General features: G+C 60.5%; 3 protein-coding genes across 6 annotated transcripts in view; 2 read left to right on the forward strand and 1 right to left on the reverse strand.

Annotated features, from left to right (window-relative positions):
* The first annotated feature begins 1,417 nt into the window (after positions 1–1,417).
* Positions 1,418–8,913, forward strand: PACSIN3 (protein kinase C and casein kinase substrate in neurons 3). 2 transcript variants are annotated; one of them, XM_045291032.1, is made up of 10 exons: positions 1,418–2,385; positions 2,654–2,745; positions 2,834–2,990; positions 5,113–5,348; positions 5,447–5,602; positions 6,758–6,933; positions 7,041–7,161; positions 7,274–7,410; positions 7,976–8,094; positions 8,438–8,913. In XM_045291032.1, the coding sequence occupies exons 2-10, from the start codon at positions 2,692–2,694 to the stop codon at positions 8,551–8,553; spliced, it is 1,272 nt and encodes a 423-aa protein (XP_045146967.1). In that variant the 5' UTR covers positions 1,418–2,385; positions 2,654–2,691; the 3' UTR covers positions 8,554–8,913. The 2 variants fall into 2 exon arrangements, with proteins under 2 accessions (XP_045146967.1, XP_004708404.1); XM_004708347.4 differs by having other exon boundaries at positions 1,419–2,385; positions 7,973–8,094.
* Positions 4,516–19,026, reverse strand: part of CUNH11orf49 (chromosome unknown C11orf49 homolog) — a 225,976-nt gene continuing 211,465 nt past the window's right edge. Inside the window, exon 9 of one of the 2 annotated variants that reach the window (XM_045291035.1) lies at positions 4,516–4,633. In XM_045291035.1, the coding sequence (XP_045146970.1) occupies positions 4,528–4,633 (106 nt within the window). In that variant the 3' untranslated portion in view covers positions 4,516–4,527. Of the gene's footprint in view, positions 4,634–17,739; positions 18,120–19,026 lie in introns of those variants that run through there. The other variant, XM_045291034.1, reaches the window with a different exon arrangement.
* Positions 9,558–17,967, forward strand: ARFGAP2 (ADP ribosylation factor GTPase activating protein 2). 2 transcript variants are annotated; one of them, XM_045291031.1, is made up of 16 exons: positions 9,558–9,664; positions 9,794–9,912; positions 10,472–10,544; positions 10,878–11,009; positions 11,103–11,180; positions 11,945–12,026; positions 12,231–12,287; positions 13,209–13,261; positions 13,562–13,698; positions 13,810–13,941; positions 15,079–15,207; positions 15,288–15,422; positions 16,173–16,287; positions 16,448–16,541; positions 16,625–16,743; positions 16,917–17,967. In XM_045291031.1, exons 1-16 carry the CDS (start codon positions 9,593–9,595, stop codon positions 16,935–16,937), a joined length of 1,548 nt encoding a protein of 515 aa, XP_045146966.1. In that variant the 5' UTR covers positions 9,558–9,592; the 3' UTR covers positions 16,938–17,967. The 2 variants fall into 2 exon arrangements, with proteins under 2 accessions (XP_045146966.1, XP_045146965.1); XM_045291030.1 differs by having other exon boundaries at positions 9,558–9,912.

A 19,026-nucleotide genomic window follows, 5' to 3' on the forward strand; every position in this document is an offset into this window, starting at 1 on the left:
GGCTCTGGGCGCCGCCCCCAGGGTTGAGGCCGGGGATCCGGCAGCGCGTGGCCCCGGGGTTTGGCGTGGAGGCGCGGGGTTCGGGGTGCGTCATCTGCGAGCAGGCACCTCCGCCGGCAGGTTGGGTTTCCCAAAGTGCCCCTTTGTTTTGCCCCTCCCCAGTCCGGTCTCCTCCCCTTTGCCCTCACCACCCCTCCCCCAGCCTTCAGGCCTCTGGCCTCTGCCCCTCTCGGTGCCCCCTGACCCGGGGCCCTCTCCCTGGGCCCTCAAATCCTAGGGCTCCGGGGAGGTTGGGAGGGGCAGCTGGCGAAGAGGTCCTTGGGCGCAGCAGCGGGTGACTCAGGACAGAGGGATGGGCAGGGCCGCTGGTCGGGGCACTCTCCCAGGGGCTTGTACCCTGGTTCTGAGAGGAGGCGGGGCTTTCTGGGGGGAGGGTTCCTTAGGACCACTGGTAGGGAGGGTGGGCTCTTCCCTGCTCCCAGGACTTCCTACCTGAGTCTAGGCAGCTGTGAGGGGACCCCCTGCAAACCTGTAGTGCTGGCTCCCTGCACCAGAAAGTAGCCTGAAACTTTCTCCAGTTCTTGCTTCTCTCTCTCTCTCTCTCTCTCTCTCTGTGTGTGTGTGTGTGTGCTGGGGCACACCCCTGCGGATGCCACGGCTGAGGGGGGACACCCTCACTGCCCCACTAGGTGGACATTCTGGCCTGGCTGTGGCAGGACCTGGGTCTGGTGTTTGCCGTGGGAGGCCCCGGGGAGCAGAGTCAGCCAGCCCAGCACACACAGGCTGCTCTGTTCTGAGTCCAGAGAGAGTGAATGGGTGGGGGGCAGCTCCCTGTGGAGACTGAATCCGGCCAGGGCCCCAGTTCCTGGATGGCCGGCTGGGACAGCTTCGGCTTGCCTGAAGCTCTGCCCACTTTTCTCTCTGGTTGGCAAGTGGGACAGACACAGGAGAAGTCAGGTGGGCAACTGGGGCCGCTCCTTGTCATGTGCCCAGGACCCCTCTGCTCCCTGTCCCCTCCCCCTGCCAGTGGCAGGGCAGAAGCCCACCCACACCAAGCTTCTTTATAGCCGCTCTAGCCATTTCAGGTGGACTTCATTTGTTCAGGTGGACTTCATTCAACTGAGAATTAGAGATCCCCCCCTCCCCAATCCACTGCTGTGGCATAGTTTCCACGGGGGGTGTGGGTAGAGGGGAGGGATGACCCCCCCTGTGGGTCTCCAAGGCTTTCTTTATGGGAGCCGACTGTCACATCTTTCTCCACAGAGCAGCTGGTGGGACCAAACAACCACCTTGCCATTCCCAGTGGGGTGCCTTAGCCAGTGTACCACCAGGGCATCTTTACACATCTCAGCACCCTGGAAAAGCCATCAGCCCCCTGAGGAGGAGTTCTGTCAATGCCTGCAGACAGGTCTTGTCCCTGAGTCATGACCCAGTGGGAGGGGTTGCCAGGGTCCTGGCAGCCCTGGAGGATGGAGGGACAGTGCCAGACTGGGAAGGTGGCCCAGGCGGAGTTCTAAAAACCGAGTGGGCATTCTCCCTGCGGCCAGCAGACACACTGCCTCCTGGGCTCAGCTGTGCCCCTTGGACCTTCTGTCTGCTCAGCAGGAAGGGTTCCCTTCTAGGGGCTGTGAGTTGTGAGTCTTGCCGGGGACAGTTGAGACTGTTCAGAAAGGCAGGGGAGTGGCTCTGGGCCGCTGTGTCCTGGGGGCCCTAGGGGTGGTGGCTTGGTCATTGGAATTTGCCTTGCCCTGCTCTGCAGTCAGGAGAACCTTGTTATAATTGGCTGGTCACCTGTCTCCTCCCCTCCCCAACCTCATTACAGGGCCTCCGTTCCCTGGAGGCCTGGACAGGGTGCTGTGGGATGGGAGGAATGGAATCTACTGGACTTGGCTGGAAGGCTGACTAATGGTGGGGGTAGGGGCTCCCTCCTAGGAGGGAATGGGGTTTAATTCACTTGCTGGAACTTCCTGGCCAAGGCACTACTCAAGCTTCCCGGTACCTGCCTGTTCTTCCAGCTCAGGCAATGTTGGGGTGTGGGCAATGTTGGGCCCCCTCAGCCTTGGCCTGGTGCCAATATCTCCGGCCTGGACAGGAGCCCTTGCTGCTCAACTGCAGTCTGGGGAGTGGGGACCTCTGTCCACTACCACCACCCTCGCCTGCCACCTAATCCCTGCCTGGATTGGGTGACCCGCCTGCCTGGCATTCTCTGGGCTGGAATCTGCTGCTTCTGACAGCAGCTGCTATATCGGGGGAGCCGGGCACCGCCCTGGAGGGCCAAGCCCCTGGGCTCACCCCTGCTTTGCTCTGGGCAGCTTATAGGCACAGTCCCAGTGGCAGAGAGGAAAGACGGACGTCTGAGTCCCTGATCCGATCTTTAGACTTCAGGTATGTGTTGTGGGGGTGTGTGTTGTGGGGGTGCGGAGGGGAAGGGCAGACCCAGGGCTAGGGAAGGAGCTTCGCAAATGGCTCCTGTGCCCCTACCCTGGCCCCTTGTGGGGACCTCCAGCCCCCTGCCTGCTCAGTCTTCTCTTGGATGGTTTTCGAGTTGGTGGGGATTGTGATGGGGACCGGGGTGGGGGGAGGACAGGGTCTGTTCCTCTCACAAAACGCGTATGCCCAGCTTCCCTGCTGCTGTCCCCTCTGCCCTCCATAGCTCCCACTTCTGCCACCATTCCGTGCTGTGGGGACACCATGGCTCCAGAGGAAGATGCTGGAGCGGAAGCCCTAGGGGGCAGTTTCTGGGAGGTGAGCAGCTGCAGCCCTGAAATGTCTCCCCACGGTCAGCCCCAGCCCGCTTCTCCCCATGACGCCACCCTCCTCATGTGGGCCCCAGGCTGGTAACTACAGGCGGACGGTGCAGCGCGTGGAGGACGGGCATCGGCTGTGTGGGGATCTGGTCAGCTGCTTCCAGGAGCGCGCCCGCATCGAGAAGGCCTATGCCCAGCAGCTGGCCGACTGGGCCCGCAAGTGGAGGGGCGCCGTGGAGAAGGGTGAGCTGGCGATGGTGGGGGCACCAGGGCCGCATCTCTGGGCGCCTTTGGTGGGAAGTGAGGCTCCCACACTCGCAGCCCGTCGCTGAGGGCCAATTTTTCATGTGCCAGTGCCCCACCGAGTTACTCTGATCTTTCTAACAAGGCCGTGGGGCAGATGGTTACCGGGCTCCGCTAAGTGGAAGCTCGCTCGGGGGTTCACTCTCAGGCCTGTCAGAAGAAAGGCCTGGTGATCTGCTTCCCAAAACTTAGCCCTTGAAACCCTGTGGAGCCCGGCTCTGCTCCGCTCGGACACACAAGGTGCATGTCGCAATTGACCTGAGGCAACTTCTTTTTTTTTCTTTCCAAATGTAATCAATGCTGTGATGGAGATGGGGCCTTGGTGGTGCAATGGTGGGCCGGTCGAGGACGGCTTTCTAGGCCCGTAAACAGTCTCGGAAAACTCTGTCCTGCGGGGTCACCATGAGTCCGTATAGACTCAAAGGCAGTGCATTTGCTTTGTTTTGCTGTTTTGATGGAAATAAGGAGCTCTGGTGGCTCAGGAGTTAAAAACTCCCTGCCATGGAGTCAGTCCTTGACCCCTAGGTGTGTGCCGCCACCACCAGGGCTCATCTGAGCCACAGGGTTGGTGGTTTAACCCGCCAGCTGATCCGTGGGCATGCTTTAAAGTGGGCAAGCCAATTCCTTCTCCATCCGTCCTTCCCAGTCTGGAAGCTCTGCCAAAACCTGTTCATTCTGGTGACCCTGCTGGTATTTGTAATACTAGTGACATGGCTGCTAGCGGTACAGCAGCCCTCCAGCCACCACAGTAGGGACAAACTGACAGACAAGTGGTGGCTCAACCGAGTATGCAGAGATGAAACCTGAAGTTCAGGGAGGCGAGGTGCCTGGGGGCCCACAGCCAGGCAGAGCCTCGGGCAAGATCCGGGGATCTTTGTGTTTAACAAGCTGCCTTCCCAGAAGGCCCCAGTTCTCCTCGGGCTATGGAGGGAAGCGGGTTTTGAAACAGGCTTCAAACTGGTTCTTCCTAGGGCAGCCATGGCCGGGGAAGTGAAGTAAAACTGGAAGGCACCGTGTTTGTAAAATGTGGGTGAACTGGTACAATCATCAGGTTAGGAAAAATAGTTAGTTGACGCCCAGCTAGAGACAGAAGCACCCTCTTAGCAAACAAGGGCAGCATGTGTGGTGCCCACAGCTGAGTCTCTGGATTGGCCGAGGCACAAACAGGGCTGCCCTACTCGACGGTGTTGGTTGGCTGCCCCCACTTCAGCCCTGGTGATAAGTCTCTCCCACCAGGCTCCGGAAAGGGCTTACTACCCACTTGTGTTGGTCTGGGTAGACTAGAGAAACAAACCCAAGGGGACTCGTGTGTATAAGAAAGAGGTTTATATATGAGAGCAATTGAATATTGAGAACACGTCCCAGCCCAGTCCAGATCAAGTCCACAAGTCCGATATTAACCCTTACGTCCGATGCCAATCTGTAAAGTCCTCTTCAGACTCATGAAATACATGCAATGATGCTGAAAGCAGGAGGGTCACAGGGCAGTGGGTGGGAAGTCTGGTGGATCCAGTGGCATTGTAAAGTACAGGCAGGGGTCTCCGGCTCTAGAGATCTGGTTGTATCTGGGTAGGTCCATTTGGCTGAGAGAGAGAAGAGGAGGGGAGGGGAGGGTATTCAAAAATTCTCAGGAGAAAGTCATGCCCACACAGAGGCCCCATTGGTTGTATCTTGATTGACAGGCCAGACTCCACCCCTTCACTTGTAATCCTCTCAAATTGACACCAGATTATGTAACTACCACCCCACTTCTTCTCAGCCTCCCAATCGGGATTTTCCCTTTCTTGTTATCCTTCCACTCTGCCCAAAGCTTTGAAGCCTCAGGCCTGTTCATTTTGATTCCACATTGGCGGCCATGTCTGAACCAGCTGCAAGACCCCTAGGGGCAGCTGGAGGGCGTTGGGTAAGTGGACGTCCCTTCAGTGAGCCCTAGTTTCTTGCCCATCAGAAGTTGGTAATGACGCTGTGCTGCTGCTGTTGCCCAGGCCTGGCCCCTGAGTAGCTAGCCCCTGATATCAGGGCGGGCCGGGCACCATCAGTTCAGCGCTGCCCCGCTCCGCAGGCCCCCAGTATGGCACGCTGGAGAAGGCCTGGCATGCCTTCTTCACGGCGGCCGAGCGGCTGAGCGCGCTGCACCTGGAGGTGCGGGAGAAGCTGCAGGGGCCTGACAGCGAGCGCATTCGCAGCTGGCAGCGGGGCGCCTTCCACAGGCCCGTCCTGGGCGGGTTCCGGGAGAGTCGGGCTGCGGAGGACAGCTTCCGAAAGGCCCAGAAGCCCTGGCTCAAGCGGCTGAAGGAGGTGAGCCTGGGTGACGGGGGGAGGGCCTTGGAGGGGCGCCTTCCCCGGGCGGCACGGGGTGGGCAGGGCCCAGAGCCGTCCCGTGTGTGCTGCGCCAGGTGGAGGCGTCCAAGAAGAGCTACCACGCGGCGCGCAAGGACGAGAAGACAGCGCAGACGCGGGAGAGCCACTCGAAGGCGGACAGTGCGGTGTCCCAGGAGCAGCTGCGTAAGCTGCAGGAGCGCGTGGAGCGCTGCGCCAAGGAGGCCGAGAAGGTACCCGCCCCGTCCGCCCCGGCTTCCCGAGCTCGTCCCTGCCACCTGCCCGCCAATGTCAGCCCATCGAACGCAGTGCAGTGACCCTCGGAGAACCGTCCCATCAGGTGTCCATGGCCGGAGCTCCTTTAAGGGGAGCCCCACCACCTGCTCTAAGGGAGAGCTTCCTGCACCTCCAAACCAAACCATTTCTGTCTCGGGAACTCACCTGGGCGGTTCGACCCTGCCCTCGAAGGTCGCTAGGAGCTGGCACCGTGGCACGGCCAGGCCTCGGGGGTCCTTTCTTCTTGGTCTGCCTTTTGCAGCAGCAGAGCAGACATCAAACCGATCTGCCGTTTCTCCGGGTGGCGACGCCATTCGTTCCTGATTGCCCCTACGTGAGGACATCAATGCCCTGCCCCATAACCCTTCCGGTCACTGTTGTCAGTTTGACCCCAGAGAGAGAGAGAGAGAGGAAAGCGAGCACCAACGAGCATTCCCGCTCGTGGCAGGCCTTCCCACTGAGTCAACTGTCCATTTCCAAAACTCTGTCACCCTTCTCAGAAGCTCAATGTCCCTAGAGCAAAGGGCCCCCCTCTGCCCCACTCCTGCTGCGCTGATGACCGCGAATGGGCACGTGTCTATTAGAATGCTTCCCAGGGATTCAGTGCCCCGACCTGATTTGTGTAAACCCTCCCCTCTCTCTAGGGAACCCTGGAAAGGAAGAACCTGAGCAGAGATGATGGTTCCCTCCCAGGGAGGGCAAGGGGGCGATGTTAGGCAAGCTGTCGGGGGAGATTTTAGCCAGGGGTGTGTGTGTGGGTGGAGGTTTTAGCCAGGGAGCAGCCCCTGCCAGCTCACGCCTTCCACAGTGGGTGGAGTTTCCACATACCTGCTCTGCCCTTTCCTCCAACTCTGTACTTGCAAATCCACCCCTCCTCTGAGAGCGGCTCAGTTTCTACCGCCTCCAGGAAGCCTTCCTGATTTCCCTCCCCATCGGGTTGGCCCAGTTTCACCCTCGCCAGACCCTGGTAGAACATCACCACCCTCATGAGGCTGTTGGGGTCCTGGAGGGCAGGGGCCGGGGCGAGTTGGGCAGAGCGGAGCTCAGTGACTATCGAGGGGGCCCCGGGTGGTAGGAGGCTTCCTCACCAGGCCCGTGCCCCTCACACGCAGACGAAAGCCCAGTACGAGCAGACGCTGGCTGAGCTGCAGCGCTACACCCCTCGCTACATGGAGGACATGGAGCAGGCCTTTGAGGCCTGCCAGGCAGCCGAGCGCCAGCGGTTACTCTTCTTCAAGGACATCCTGCTCACCCTCCACCAGCACCTGGACCTGTCCAGCAGCGAGAGGTGTGGCCTGCAAGGGCGGGTGGAGCCTCCCTCATCTCCCCGCTGTGCTTCCCCTGATGATTGTGGGAGTGCTCGCCCTGCACTGAGGGCTGTGCTTCGGGCCGCAGGTTCCAGGAGCTATACCGAGACCTGCACCAGGGTGTCGAGGCAGCCAGCGACGCAGAGGACCTACGCTGGTGGCGCAGCACCCAGGGGCCCGGCATGGCCATGAACTGGCCGCAGTTCGAGGCACGTGATCCAGGCTCTGGAGGGAGGCAGGGCTGGGGCTGGCAGAAGGTGTCCTGGGGTTGGGCGGCTCCTGGTGATCCTGGCTGACTGTCCCTTGGCACTGCCCCTGCAGGAGTGGTCCTTGGACACACAGAGGACAATCAGCCGTAAAGAGAAAGGAGGCCGGAGCCCCGATGAGGTCACTCTGACTAGCATCATGCCCACAAGAGATGGCGCTGCACCCCCACCCCAGTCTCCAGGGTCCCCGAGGTGAGTGCCTGGCACTCGGCTGTAGGAAAGAAACAGCTCTGTCCCACTCTCCTGCCCCACCCTTCCTATCTCTGCCTCCCTCACGCCTTCCCCTTCACGCCTGACCCAAACCTACTGCCCCGGGGTCAAGTCTGGCTAGGCACCCTCTTGAGGTTCCCACTGGGGCCAGGAACCGTAGGGCTTGTTTGCTGGGGCCCTGTGATGCTGGGGCACTGCCCCACGGGGTTTCCTAGACTGATCTTCACAGGAGTCCATTCCCGAGTCTTTTACAGCACGGCTGAGTGCTCTACCCGCTGTGCCACCAGCAGGCTTAGGGCCTGACCAGGCTTTGTCACTGTAATAGATCTAGTGTTCAGTGTGGTTTCTATTTGCTAGGTATTTTCTGAGGGCCCTCTCACTACCTCCTCGGATCGGCTCTCTGGGGCCTGAATCACCCTAGTGCAGCCCTGGGTGGCCCCAGTAGGGCTGGAGTCTTGCGGCTCCTCCCCACCCACCTCTGCCCAAGTCCTGGATCTCTAGGCCCACAGCCTTTCTGACCCCTCCACCTGCCTCCCTCTGACAGCAGCCGGCAGGATGAGGACTGGTCAGATGAGGAGAGCCCCCGGAAGACCGCCACTGGGGTACGAGTACGGGCCCTGTATGATTACGCTGGCCAGGAAGCTGATGAGCTGAGCTTCCGAGCAGGTATTCTGGGACCCTGTTCCTGTTCCTTTCCAGCCTTGCATTCCCTGATACAAGGCTGAGCCTGATTGGGGATGGGGGTGGGTGCGGGGCAGGCCCCCTGCTTCTCCAAGCCCAGTTCTCTGACTCTGGGCCCCAGTCTCCTTTGAGTCCTGGCTAGGGCCGGATGGATGTCTCTGGCAGGGTCTGGCTGGGGTGACTTGCTGACTTCTGCCGCCCTCTGGCTGAGTTGGGTCCTCTTCTCCCCTGGCTCTGGCCCTGCCCCTTCCCGCTCAGTCCTTGACCCAGTTGCAGGGATAGGGGCTCAGCCAGGGCAGTTGGCAGTGACCGGTCCCTCTTCTTCCAGGGGAGGAGCTGCTGAAGATGAGCGAAGAGGATGAGCAGGGCTGGTGCCAAGGCCAGCTGCAGAGTGGCCGCACCGGCCTGTACCCTGCCAACTATGTCGAGTGTGTGGGGGCTTGACCTGCCCCGACAGCCTTCCTGCACCCTGGGCCTGTGCCCAGCTTCTCCTGGACAGCCAGCGTGCCCCTGCCGCCCCTCTGTCCCCCTCAGGGGACAGAATCCTGGGACTTGGAGGGGAGGGGCCTGGGTCTGGGAAGAGACTGGTGGAGAATGCACAACTTGAGTCTAGGCTGAGGGCAAGAAGGGGGAGCTCAGGTGAGATGGCTTGGGTGCCTGGGCCTCCCCAGGGGCTGTGGACCCAGTTTATGGCCTGTGTTTTGGTGTCCCTGGGTGGGCTTGGGGTGAGTAGTTCTGGGCTAGCAGCACCCTCTGTTGTGGCTTGTTTCAGTGTGTATTAAACTTGGAAAGAAAAAACCAAAACGCCATCAGGCTGGTGTGCACCCTTTCCATCCTCCTCCCACTCTTGCCGAGCCTCCAGTGGGAACCTGGAGCCAGGCCCGGTGGAAGGTCGTGGATCTGCAGTACGTTGGGTGGGGATCAGGAAGGGCCTGCCAGCTGGGAGCTGCCCTTTGGACCGCTGGGACCCCAGCCTGGGGCGGGAGGGGCGATCAGCCATGGCTCGAAGCTGGGTCTGAAACTTCTGCGCTGGGCGGGAGCTGAGCCTTCTGCCCGTTCAGGCCGGTCGGACAACCAGCGCTTGGTAGCACGTTAATTATTACTCATCAATCGGTAACTGGCCGAATGCTAGCGTCTCCCAACGCCACGAGCCCCGCCTAGTGGGTGGCGGCCCCGCCTTGTGGGCGGGCTGCGAGCGCGGCTGCGCGCGAGCGCGGAGGTTTGGGCCAACCCGCGAGCCGTCGCTCCGCCCTGGTCCGGGATTGGCTGCGGCGCGGCGCGGCGTTTGTTCAGGTGACCACTGGGGGCGGGCGGCGGCTGACGTCCCGTTCCTGTTCCGCCGGCTGCTGATTGGTCCGCGTCGGGCCCACACGGAACCGCCCTCCGGTTGCCAGGGGCAGGTCGGAGGCCCGCCCACCTCCTAGGCCAAGATTGGCCCGCGACGGGACCCGTCGGTCGCGGTTGTGTCTGGGAAGGAGAGAACATGGCGGCGGAGCCGAGCAAGACCGAAATTCAGACTCTTTTTAAGAGGCTTCGTGCGGTTCCCACCAACAAGGTGCCTGAGTGGGAGGCGCGCGGGGGCCTGAGGGCGGAGAGAGGCGGGGGCGGGCTGTTCTCTTGGCTGGCAGGCTGCGCCGGCCTCGACCCGGGGCCGCTGACCGTTTGCCCGTCGCCGCCTCCGCAGGCCTGCTTCGACTGCAGCGCTAAGAACCCGAGTTGGGCCAGCGTCACGTATGGTGTTTTCTTGTGCATCGACTGCTCCGGCGTCCACCGCTCGCTGGGCGTCCATCTCAGCTTCATCAGGTGGGGTCGCCTTCCAGCGCCCGGGGCCGGCCGAGGCTCGGGCCAGCCGGGGAGACGGGCAGCCACGACTGGGGTCGCCCCGAGTTCGGCGCGGGCCCGCCGCGGCCCGGGTGTCCGCTGCCTCGCTCCGTCTGTGCGGGGCTCGAAACTCCGGTGTCATGATTCCCTGGAGGCCAGGCTGGGCGGGCGCTCCGAGCGTGTCGCTGGGGTCAGGGGGGTAGCTCCTTTGACCGCGGGGGTAATGACCTGTTGATCGAGTGTGTGACGAGTAAAGTGACACACTTTACTTAAAGGGAACGCCAGATCCCAGTAAGAGTGTGTGTGTAAGTGTAAGTAACCGGGGAGATAATTAGTACCTCTTTGAATAATGAATGGACAGAGGCGCAAAACTTTTGTGACCTGGAAGCAGAGGAAATGAGGAGGGGGGCTGAGGGATGTTTCCTGGGTGTGACAGCCGCTGGAAGCCAAGTGATTGTTGTGAGTCTTGGGTGGGGGTTGGGGTGGGGGAGAGACTGCCCTCCGGGTGTGCCCGTGGGTGACCTGCAGCCCTTGCCCACAGGTCCACAGAGTTGGATTTCACCTGGAGCTGGCTCCAGCTGAGGTGTATGCAGGTCGGCGGCAATGCCAATGCGGTAAAGCCTCTTCTGCGACCCCTTCCTATTCTGCCAGGACTCCTCCTGCGCCCAGCCTTGTAGGAGGCCCTCTCCGTTCCCTGATCAAACATGCACCTCTGAACCTGCAACCTGGGCCCGGTTCTTCAGATTCAGGCCAAACTGGACAGGCATTCATAGGGACAGGCCAAGGGCACAGGGGGTCCAAGGTTTTGTGGGGGAAGGGTGGGCAGAGCGGGCTTGGGTGCTGTCACATCAGGATTTTTGAAGAGCTGACTCCCCTGTAAAACATGGTGTCGTCCTTGGAGGCATAAGCCCCTGGTAGCATGCCCATCCCTCGCCTTTGCTCTGCAGACTGCTTTCTTCCGCCAACATGGGTGCACAGCCAACGATGCCAACACCAAGTATAACAGCCGGGCTGCCCAAATGTACCGGGAGAAGATCCGGCAGATGGGGAGTGCTGCCCTGGCCAGGCACGGCACTGACGTAAGGGCTTGTTGCCAGCAGCGGGAGCAGTGGGGGCTGGGGGCGGTGCTGGGTGCTCAGAGCCTTGGGTTCCAGGCCTGCTTTCCCTTCTAGCTCTGGATAGATAATGTGAGCAGTGCACCCAGTCATTCTCCAGAGAAGGACTCGGATTTCTTCACAGAACATATCCAAGTGAGTGGTCACAGGGAATGTGCCCCCTGCCTCTTGTGAAGGGGTCCACAGTTTGACTTCTAAGGAATGAGCCTTTATAAACTGAAGATGGGTGGGGTGGGGAGAAGCTTCTAGAAGGCCCATGTGGTATCCATTGTTTCCTGGCTCCCTCCCTTACTTGGAAGGCACTGGGAAACAAGAGGATTCATTCCCGCCTGGTGTCCACCCCTGGCTGGGCCCGGACATTGCAAACTCAGGGTGAGCCCCTGCTCCTTTACTGAGCGTCTCTGAGGTTGGCCAGGTTGCTCAGTCCCACTGAAGTAGAGGTCTTTCCACTGCAGCATTTACTCCCATAGCTTGTGTTTGTATGTGGAAGCTCTCTGGCTTAGGCTTGGACCTGGTTAAAAACGCACTGCCACCAGATTGATTCTGATTGGTAGCAACCCTTTTTGGGATTTCAAGGTGGTAAATATTTATGGGAGCAGACAGCTTCAACCCCCCACCCCATGAGTGACTGGTGGGTTTGAACCACCACTTTGTAGGTAGCAGGCCAACCCTGTACTGATGATATCAGCACCTAGGTACATGGTTTGAGTCTGGTAATTGTTGACTAGTGGAGGGGTGGGGAGGGTTGCTGCGTTTTTCTGTGGCCCCTGCTAACCTCTATCAAGTCTCTCCCCCTGGGCTGGAGCAGGGCCTTGCACCCGCAGGTACTTGCAGGTGCTCAGTGCTCTTTGACAGCAGGGGTGCTCATTGAGGCATCTGGGATCTGGCTTCCTTTTCAGCCCCCTGCCTGGGATGGCCAAGCCTCCGAACCTGCAGAGACCCAGCAGCTAGCCCCGCCTGCAGCGAGCAGTGGCCTGACACGTGAGTTCAACCTAGATTCCTGCCAGGTGTCCTGGCTGTGGGGACTTGGCTCAGGGAATAGGAGCGGGGTCTCCTAGCTCTCCGGGTGGGCATTTCTTTTGTCTTTTGGCAGCCTCAGCAAGCTGAGTAAAGCCAGTGCCCGCTCTGTGGTCCCCTCGAGTCCCTGAGTGGGCTCATAGCTAACTCCCACCATTGCACCCACAGAACCGGAGCATGGACCTAACACAGACCTGCTGGCCACCTCACCCAAAGCTCCCCTGGGTGCGTATGCTAGCTGGTGCTTGGGACTAGGCTGGGAGGGCGTAGGTTTGCTGCTGCCTGAGGCCACCAGAGACTGAGCGTCTGACCCCCGGAGCGGGGTGTGGTGGAAGTGGGGCTGCAGCACTGAGCACAGTACCCAGAGCTGGGTCTCTGTGCTGGTGAACAGAGTGTGCTGCCGTGGGAGCCAGGTCTTAGGGCTGCTCTGGCCTAAGTCAGGAAGCCTTCAGGGGCTGAGGCAGGGCTGACCCATAGGTCAGCTGAGCTCCGCCCTCCTGCAGTCTGAGGCCTGTCCTGTACCCTTCCTCTTCCCTTGGTGTGGACGGGGCCCTGGGCACACGATCTGCCCACACCTCCATGTGGTTGGGGCAGGAAGCCAGCAGAATGACTCAGTGGATGCCGCGGGAGGCTACGGTGACTTGGCTGGGAGTTGGGCCATGGAGAGGCCCATGGGATAACTTTAGTCGTGGGCTTGGGAACTGGATGGCGGCACTGGGGCAGGCTCTTAGTTGGTCACAAGTCTGTCTTTCCCCTAGAGTCCATGTTTCTGTCAACTCCAGGGGCCCGTCCTACCAGAGGTAGGACAGCCTGGCCCCTTGCTCGCCAGCTCCTCACTCTGTCACTGAGGTGCTTGTGTGATGCCCGTCCCCGCCTAGCAGGCTTCATGGGGGCTCTGGGTCCCTGATTGGCTCTGGTGCTGCAGGTCTGGGCTCCTGTCACTCGGCTGGGACTCAGAAAACTTGCCCCTCTCCCCCCAGACCTATCTCTGGCAGAGACTGTCCCGGATGGAGTGGGTGCTGGCAGCTTTGCCTTCCCTGCCTGAAGCTGATCTTTCTAGAAACTCTTGTGAGACTGCACGGTGTGGACAGACTGGCTGGTCACTGTCTTCCTGTGCCTTCACTCATGCCTGTCTTTCTCCCACAGAACTGAAGTCCTCTATCATTGGCAAGAAGAAGCCGGCAGTGGCGAAGAAAGGGGTAGGTGGTGGTGGTGGGGTCAGGCCGTTTGGGTTCACCCCTTGTTTCTACCCGTTAACTGGCTGCACGACTTCTGTCTTGGCACCATGGCTCTGGGGCTGAAAAGGTGCTGTTCCTCTCCTGGGACGAGGTGCAGCAGAGTGCTCAGCTGAGGGCCTGCCCGGGTGGGTACCAGGCCGAAGCCTATGAGCCGCCCTGCCATCTACAGGCTGTGCCGGCCCAGCTCTCCTGTGGCCATGCTGGCTGGGCTCCTGGCAGGTGTGGCTTAGTGCCTGGCTGATCACCTGATCTCCCTCCCAGCTTGGGGCCAAGCGAGGTCTTGGGGCCCAGAAGGTGAGCAGCCAGAGCTTCAGTGAGATTGAGCGGCAGGCGCAGGTGGCCGAGAAGCTCCGGGAGCAGCAGGCGGCCGACGCCAAGCAGCAGGCTGAGGAGTCCATGTGAGTGTGTGCCCCCGAGCCTCAGCTCGCGTGTGGCTTGGCTTGCCAGGGGGGCGCTGAGGACAAGCAGTCTGGGTGGGCACCGCCTCTGATGCGTCTGTCCCCTCCAAGGGTGGCCTCCATGCGCCTTGCCTACCAGGAGCTCCAGCTCGATCGGAAGGAGAAGGAGAAGCAGCTCCAGAGCCTGGAGGGGAAGAAGCGCGAGCAGGCCGAGAGGCTGGGCATGGGCTTGGTGTCCCGGAGGTGAGGCGCGGCCACGGGCTTCTCGAGGGAGGCGAGGACAGTGTCTTGCTGGGCACTGTCAGGCGCTCCCTAGTCCCGGTGTGTGCTCAGTACATGGAGCAGTGCTGGCCAGCAGGTCTTTCTGAATTCAGGGTGGCCTTTCTTAAATGGAGGTGCTAACAGTACCATGAATGGGATCACTCTTCATTTTTCAAGGCCTCCTTTAGAGTTGCATTTGAGCTGCCATCCACAAGGTCAGCAGTTCAAAACCAACTGCTCCCCAGAAGAAAGATGAGGCTTTCTACTCCCGTAAAACCATTTCGGAAACTCACAGGGGCATTTCTCCCGTCTTGTTGGCAGTGAGCTTGGTTTTGGAATCCTTAACTATATGCCACCAGTGGTGGAAGACACTGGGACATACCACGCAGTCCACAGGTCAGGTGCTCTTGGGTTGACAGTCTGGCCTTAGGTAGATAAACAGGTTGCTGCCTGTAGTTCCGTGCTGCGTGCTGTCTGCCACAAGAGTACAACGTGTCCATCTGCTCCTGAGAAAACTGCCGCCAGACCAGGGCCTAGTGCCGGCAGCCGGCCTCCAGGCTCGGAAGCATTTTGGCTTTAACAGCCATCCAACTCAAAACTCATTGTCATCCAGTCCTTTCGGACTCACAGCCACCTTACAGTTTCCAGGGTGTAACTTTTTCCAGGAGTAGAAAGGACCGTCTTTCCCTGGAGCAACGGGTGCTTTCAGACTGCTGACCTTGTGGTTAGCAGCCCAGCATGTAAGGGGTAGGCCACCAGGGCTCCTGACAAGCGGCCCTGAGCAGGGTGATTCAGACTGCTCCTTGGCTGCCCCTGGTTGGGGCATCTTTCACCTGGGCCTCTGGATGTGGTGCGGGTCTGAGTGAAGGTTTGGCTCATAGTGTACAGTGGCTGGTGTAGGAGGACAGCTCTGTCCCCTGGTGGCAGCGGGCTGGGGTCCTCTACCAGGGTGCTGCTTTGAGTAGCCCACGCTGCTGTATTGACCGTGCTTGGGTCTGGTCACCTCCAGCCATTGTAGGCATTGATGCATCAGAGCCTGCAGGTCCCTGTGGAGGTACCTTCCGCAGCCGGTGTCTTCTTGCGGGCATAGGCTCAGGCTGGACTCTGCTTTGCCCGCAGCTCCGTCTCCCACTCAGTGCTGTCTGAGATGCAGCTGATCGAGCAGGAGACCCCAGTGAGTGCCAAGTCCTCCCGCTCGCAGCTGGACTTGTTGGACGATGTTGGCACTTTCGCTTCTGGACCCCCAAAGTAAGGCTGGTGTTGGGGAGCAAGGCTCTGCCACCATGTTCCTCCCCCTGGGTTCCCTGAGCCCCTCTTTTGTCTCCCAGGTACAAGGACAACCCTTTCTCCTTGGGGGAGAGTTTTGGTTCCCGCTGGGACACAGATGCCACCTGGGGGATGGACAGGGTGGAGGAGAAGGAGCCAGAAGTGACCATCTCCAGCATCCGGCCTGTTTCAGAAAGGTAGCGTGGGCCGGGAGGTTCTGTTCCATCCTTGGTCTCCTGAGTACTTGAGAGATTGTCCAACCAGCTGCCTTTTGAATTCAGCTTGTCCTGGGTAAGCTGGAGTGGCCCTGGTGGCTGGAGGCCACCACTGGAGGCAGGGCGGGAAGGAGGCTCTAGGATGGCCGGGCCTTGCAGACCACCACAGGAATCTGGTGGACCTGGCAGCAGCCTCTCTGCAAGGATCTGCCGCTCGGTGCCCAGGCCCCCCGGCTTCAGGCTTCAGGCTGACCTCCCCGGGGTGTTCGTCTCTAGCGTCCATCTTCTCTGTTTCAGAAAGCTTACTCCATCCTGATCCACTAGTTGACAGATTTTTGTAAATCATCCATCTGTAGAGTTGGGTGGATGACCCATCAGGAGAGCTGTACGCCGTCTCCCCACTTCGGCCCGGGACCTGCAGCGGGACTGTCACGGGGTTGCCCTAGCGTTGGGGAAGCTCTGACTAGTGGAGGTAGCAGTGGTTGACAGTACAGCACCCTGCACCCTGATATCCTTTGGCGTTCTGCCCAGGGAAAGGAGCCCGAGTCTTCTCTGTGCTTGGGGAAGGGAGGGGCTCGGCTCCCCTGGGGAGATCCTGCCTCTAGGACAGGCCACGCATGCTGGGCTGCCCCCTGGGCTTCAGGGGAAGGTCAGTCAAGGCCACTGGCTTTCCCCTCAGCTCTGCCTCCCTGGGGATGGAAACGTGAGAGACACCCTTCTCCCACCCCTCAGAGTCACCAGCCGGAGGGAGGGTGCTGGCCTCGAGTCCAGGGAGGCGAGGCAAAAGTTTGCAGGTGCCAAAGCCATCTCATCGGACATGTTCTTCGGGCGGGAGATCGATTCTGAGGTAAGTGCAGTGAGCTGTCTGCCAGAGCTGGAGGTGACGAGTCGGGGCAAGAGCCCTCCTTTGCTCCGCTGCCCCCTGCCAAATGGCACAGGGTGGCTTGGCTGGTCAGGGTCTGGTTCTCAGCCACAAGATGCCCAGGCCTGGCCTTCCCTCCCTGCAGTACGAAGCCAGGTCTCGACTCCAGCAGCTCTCAGGCAGCAGTGCCATCAGCTCTTCAGACCTCTTTGGAGAGGTGGATGGAGCCCGCGGAGCAAGTAAGGCCCCACCCTGCCCTGGTGTGTGTGAGGTGGGGGGACACTCTCTCGGCCACTGTGTCATCCTGGCCCTGCTTCCACAGGCACTGTGTCTCTGGGGAACGTTCTCCCCACAGCTGACATCGCCCAGTTTAAGCAGGGCGTCAAGTCTGTGGCTGGGAAGATGGCTGTGCTGGCCAATGGCGTGATGAACTCTTTGCAGGTGAGCCCTGGGGCTGAGGCCTTGGCCTGGGTGTGTGGCTAGAGACAGCACCTCCTCCGAGAGCTGCACCCATCTCCCATGGTCACTCCCCTCCCTCTGGGGTTGGAGCTACCCTGCCTCCCTCAGCCGCAGATCTTCACGAAGACAGTGGCTGCTTTTCCTCTCCCACCCAGGACGGCTACAGCTCCTACTGATATGTCCCAGGCCCCGGCTGTGCCAGCCAGAAGCCCAAGAGCCCCTGGCAGGGAGGCTTGCCTTGTGGAAGCTGGGAGGAAAGTTACTTTCTGTGTGTGGTGTGTGAGTGGGGCGGCCGCGGAGGATCTTGGGTGAGGGGCCTGTTCAGTGGCAGCCCTGTCCTCTGCCTGTGGCTCCAGCCCCTTGTTCTCCTGCCCTCACAGCCCCTCCCCACTGTGTGCTGAATTAGTGCCCATCCGCCCCTGCCCCCAGCGCTGCTACTCATGCCCAGTCAATGGGGGCACTCCTTGGGACACCCCACTCTGAACACTGGCTTTGTGCTGGTGTAGAGTCTTGGGGCCTCAACCCTCTTAAACCAGTAGGGGAGGCCTAGAGAGTGCTGCTGAGATGGGACCCTGGGGTGGGGGTGGGCCTTGGGCAGGGTCCTACTAAGGGCTAGAATCTCTTCCTGGTCCCCCAAAGCTTCACTGGAAGGCCCAAGCCTCTCCTGTCTCGCCTTACCCACAACTCAGCTGTGAGGGGAGGGTGACTTCTGGACCTCCTAGGTCCTCCCATCCCATCGGCTTTGGACCATAGGACCCTCTGTCCCCTGCAGAGACGTTCCAGTGCCGCTTCCACTGGTTGGTGCCTACTGGGGGCTCAACCTGCCTGTACCCCAGTTCTGGAGGCTGGGAGACCCTGTTGATCAGGCACGCAGAGGTTGGAAGGGACAGAGGCCACTCCTGGGCTTACCATTCTGCCTCAGCATGGTCCTGGGCTCAAGGGCCAGACAGCACCCCGGTGTGAGTCCATGGGCCCCACTGGCCTTTCTCCGTTAACTGGGCCATGCACTGTGTCACCCTGCCATGCCGGCAGTCCAGGCTCTACATCCCCCGCCCCCTTGGGTTGTGGGGTGGGTGTCCCAAGCAACACGGACCATTTTCCTCCCTTCCCCCCTGCTCCAAGGGACATGACTCTCTCCGGACTGTTTGTATTGCAAGAACATGGTGTTGAAATAAAGCCCTGGCGGCCTGGGGCCTGCTGATCTGAGCTGCTGCACTGTCCTCTCTGGGCCGGGGCTGGCTCACGCTGAGGACACTCTTTCCAGGGCTTCTGCTCTGTCTCTTCTCTGAAAGCCAAAGGGCTCTGGCTCGTCGGCCCTGAGCTGCCGAGAGGTCCTGTGCAGCCTCGACCTCACCACCCTGTTGCAGGCGGAGGAAAGAGCTGGTATTAGCTGGCTCTCCGCAGTCCCTGCAAGGCTGGTCTCAGGACACAGACTGACTGCATAAACTCCCTGCCGTCCAGTCAGTTCAGACTCCTCCCCCCAGAGGAGCTCCTGAAACCTCTTGGGGGGTAGGGATGGGAGCAGGGTGCAGGCTGCCGTGATCACGTGCACTCCAGCAATGAGGAGTCAGCAGTTCCTGGGGAGCCAAGCCTGAACCCCTGGAACTGACCTGTGCGCTGTGCCCAGGGTTTGAAGACGAAGTTGGGAGATGGCTGAGCCTGCAGACCTCACCTAGAGCTGTGGCAGGACCAGCTCGCCTGGGGCCCCGGAGCCCCACTGCACCCCATCTTCATAGCCCTGAGTAAGCGCAAATGTTCAAAGAGCGGCCCAGGCTGTACACAGCCAGCCCTTCTGTTGCCTGGCCCCGAACCCTTGGCCTCAGTGGTTGGGAGGCCTGTGCCAGCAGTGTCCCCTTTCCTTTGGAAACAAGGTCTACTCCTGTGTGCAGAAGCCCCTCGTTATCAGGGGCAGGTCTCCAGGCTGGTGGCCCCCTCTTGCTCCCCCCCCACCCCCCGAGTGCTGTCAGCAGAACCCCAAAATGGCCCTCTCCTTCACCCCTTCTCTTGCCCCACCTCAGGCTGGTGGTTTCACAAGGGCGCTTGGCAGACACGAGGGCCTTTATTCAGTTCACAATCAGCTGTTGGAGCCTCAAAGCAGGATTTGCAAGTGCCGTGGTCTTGCCTACCCTTCATGGTGTCCGTCCCTTCAGCAGAGGCTACAGCAGCTATGCGCTCCCCACCCTCCACCCCTAACCTGCGTGTCGGGTCCCTCCTTGACCACGCAAGGCCCTCTGTTGGCTATTCATGGTCTTCTCCCGCGCCCCC

This window comes from Echinops telfairi, unplaced genomic scaffold (assembly GCF_000313985.2).
Source record: "Echinops telfairi isolate 266 unplaced genomic scaffold, ASM31398v2 ScPeMD7_60;HRSCAF=208, whole genome shotgun sequence".
Taxonomy (NCBI): domain Eukaryota; kingdom Metazoa; phylum Chordata; class Mammalia; order Afrosoricida; family Tenrecidae; genus Echinops; species Echinops telfairi.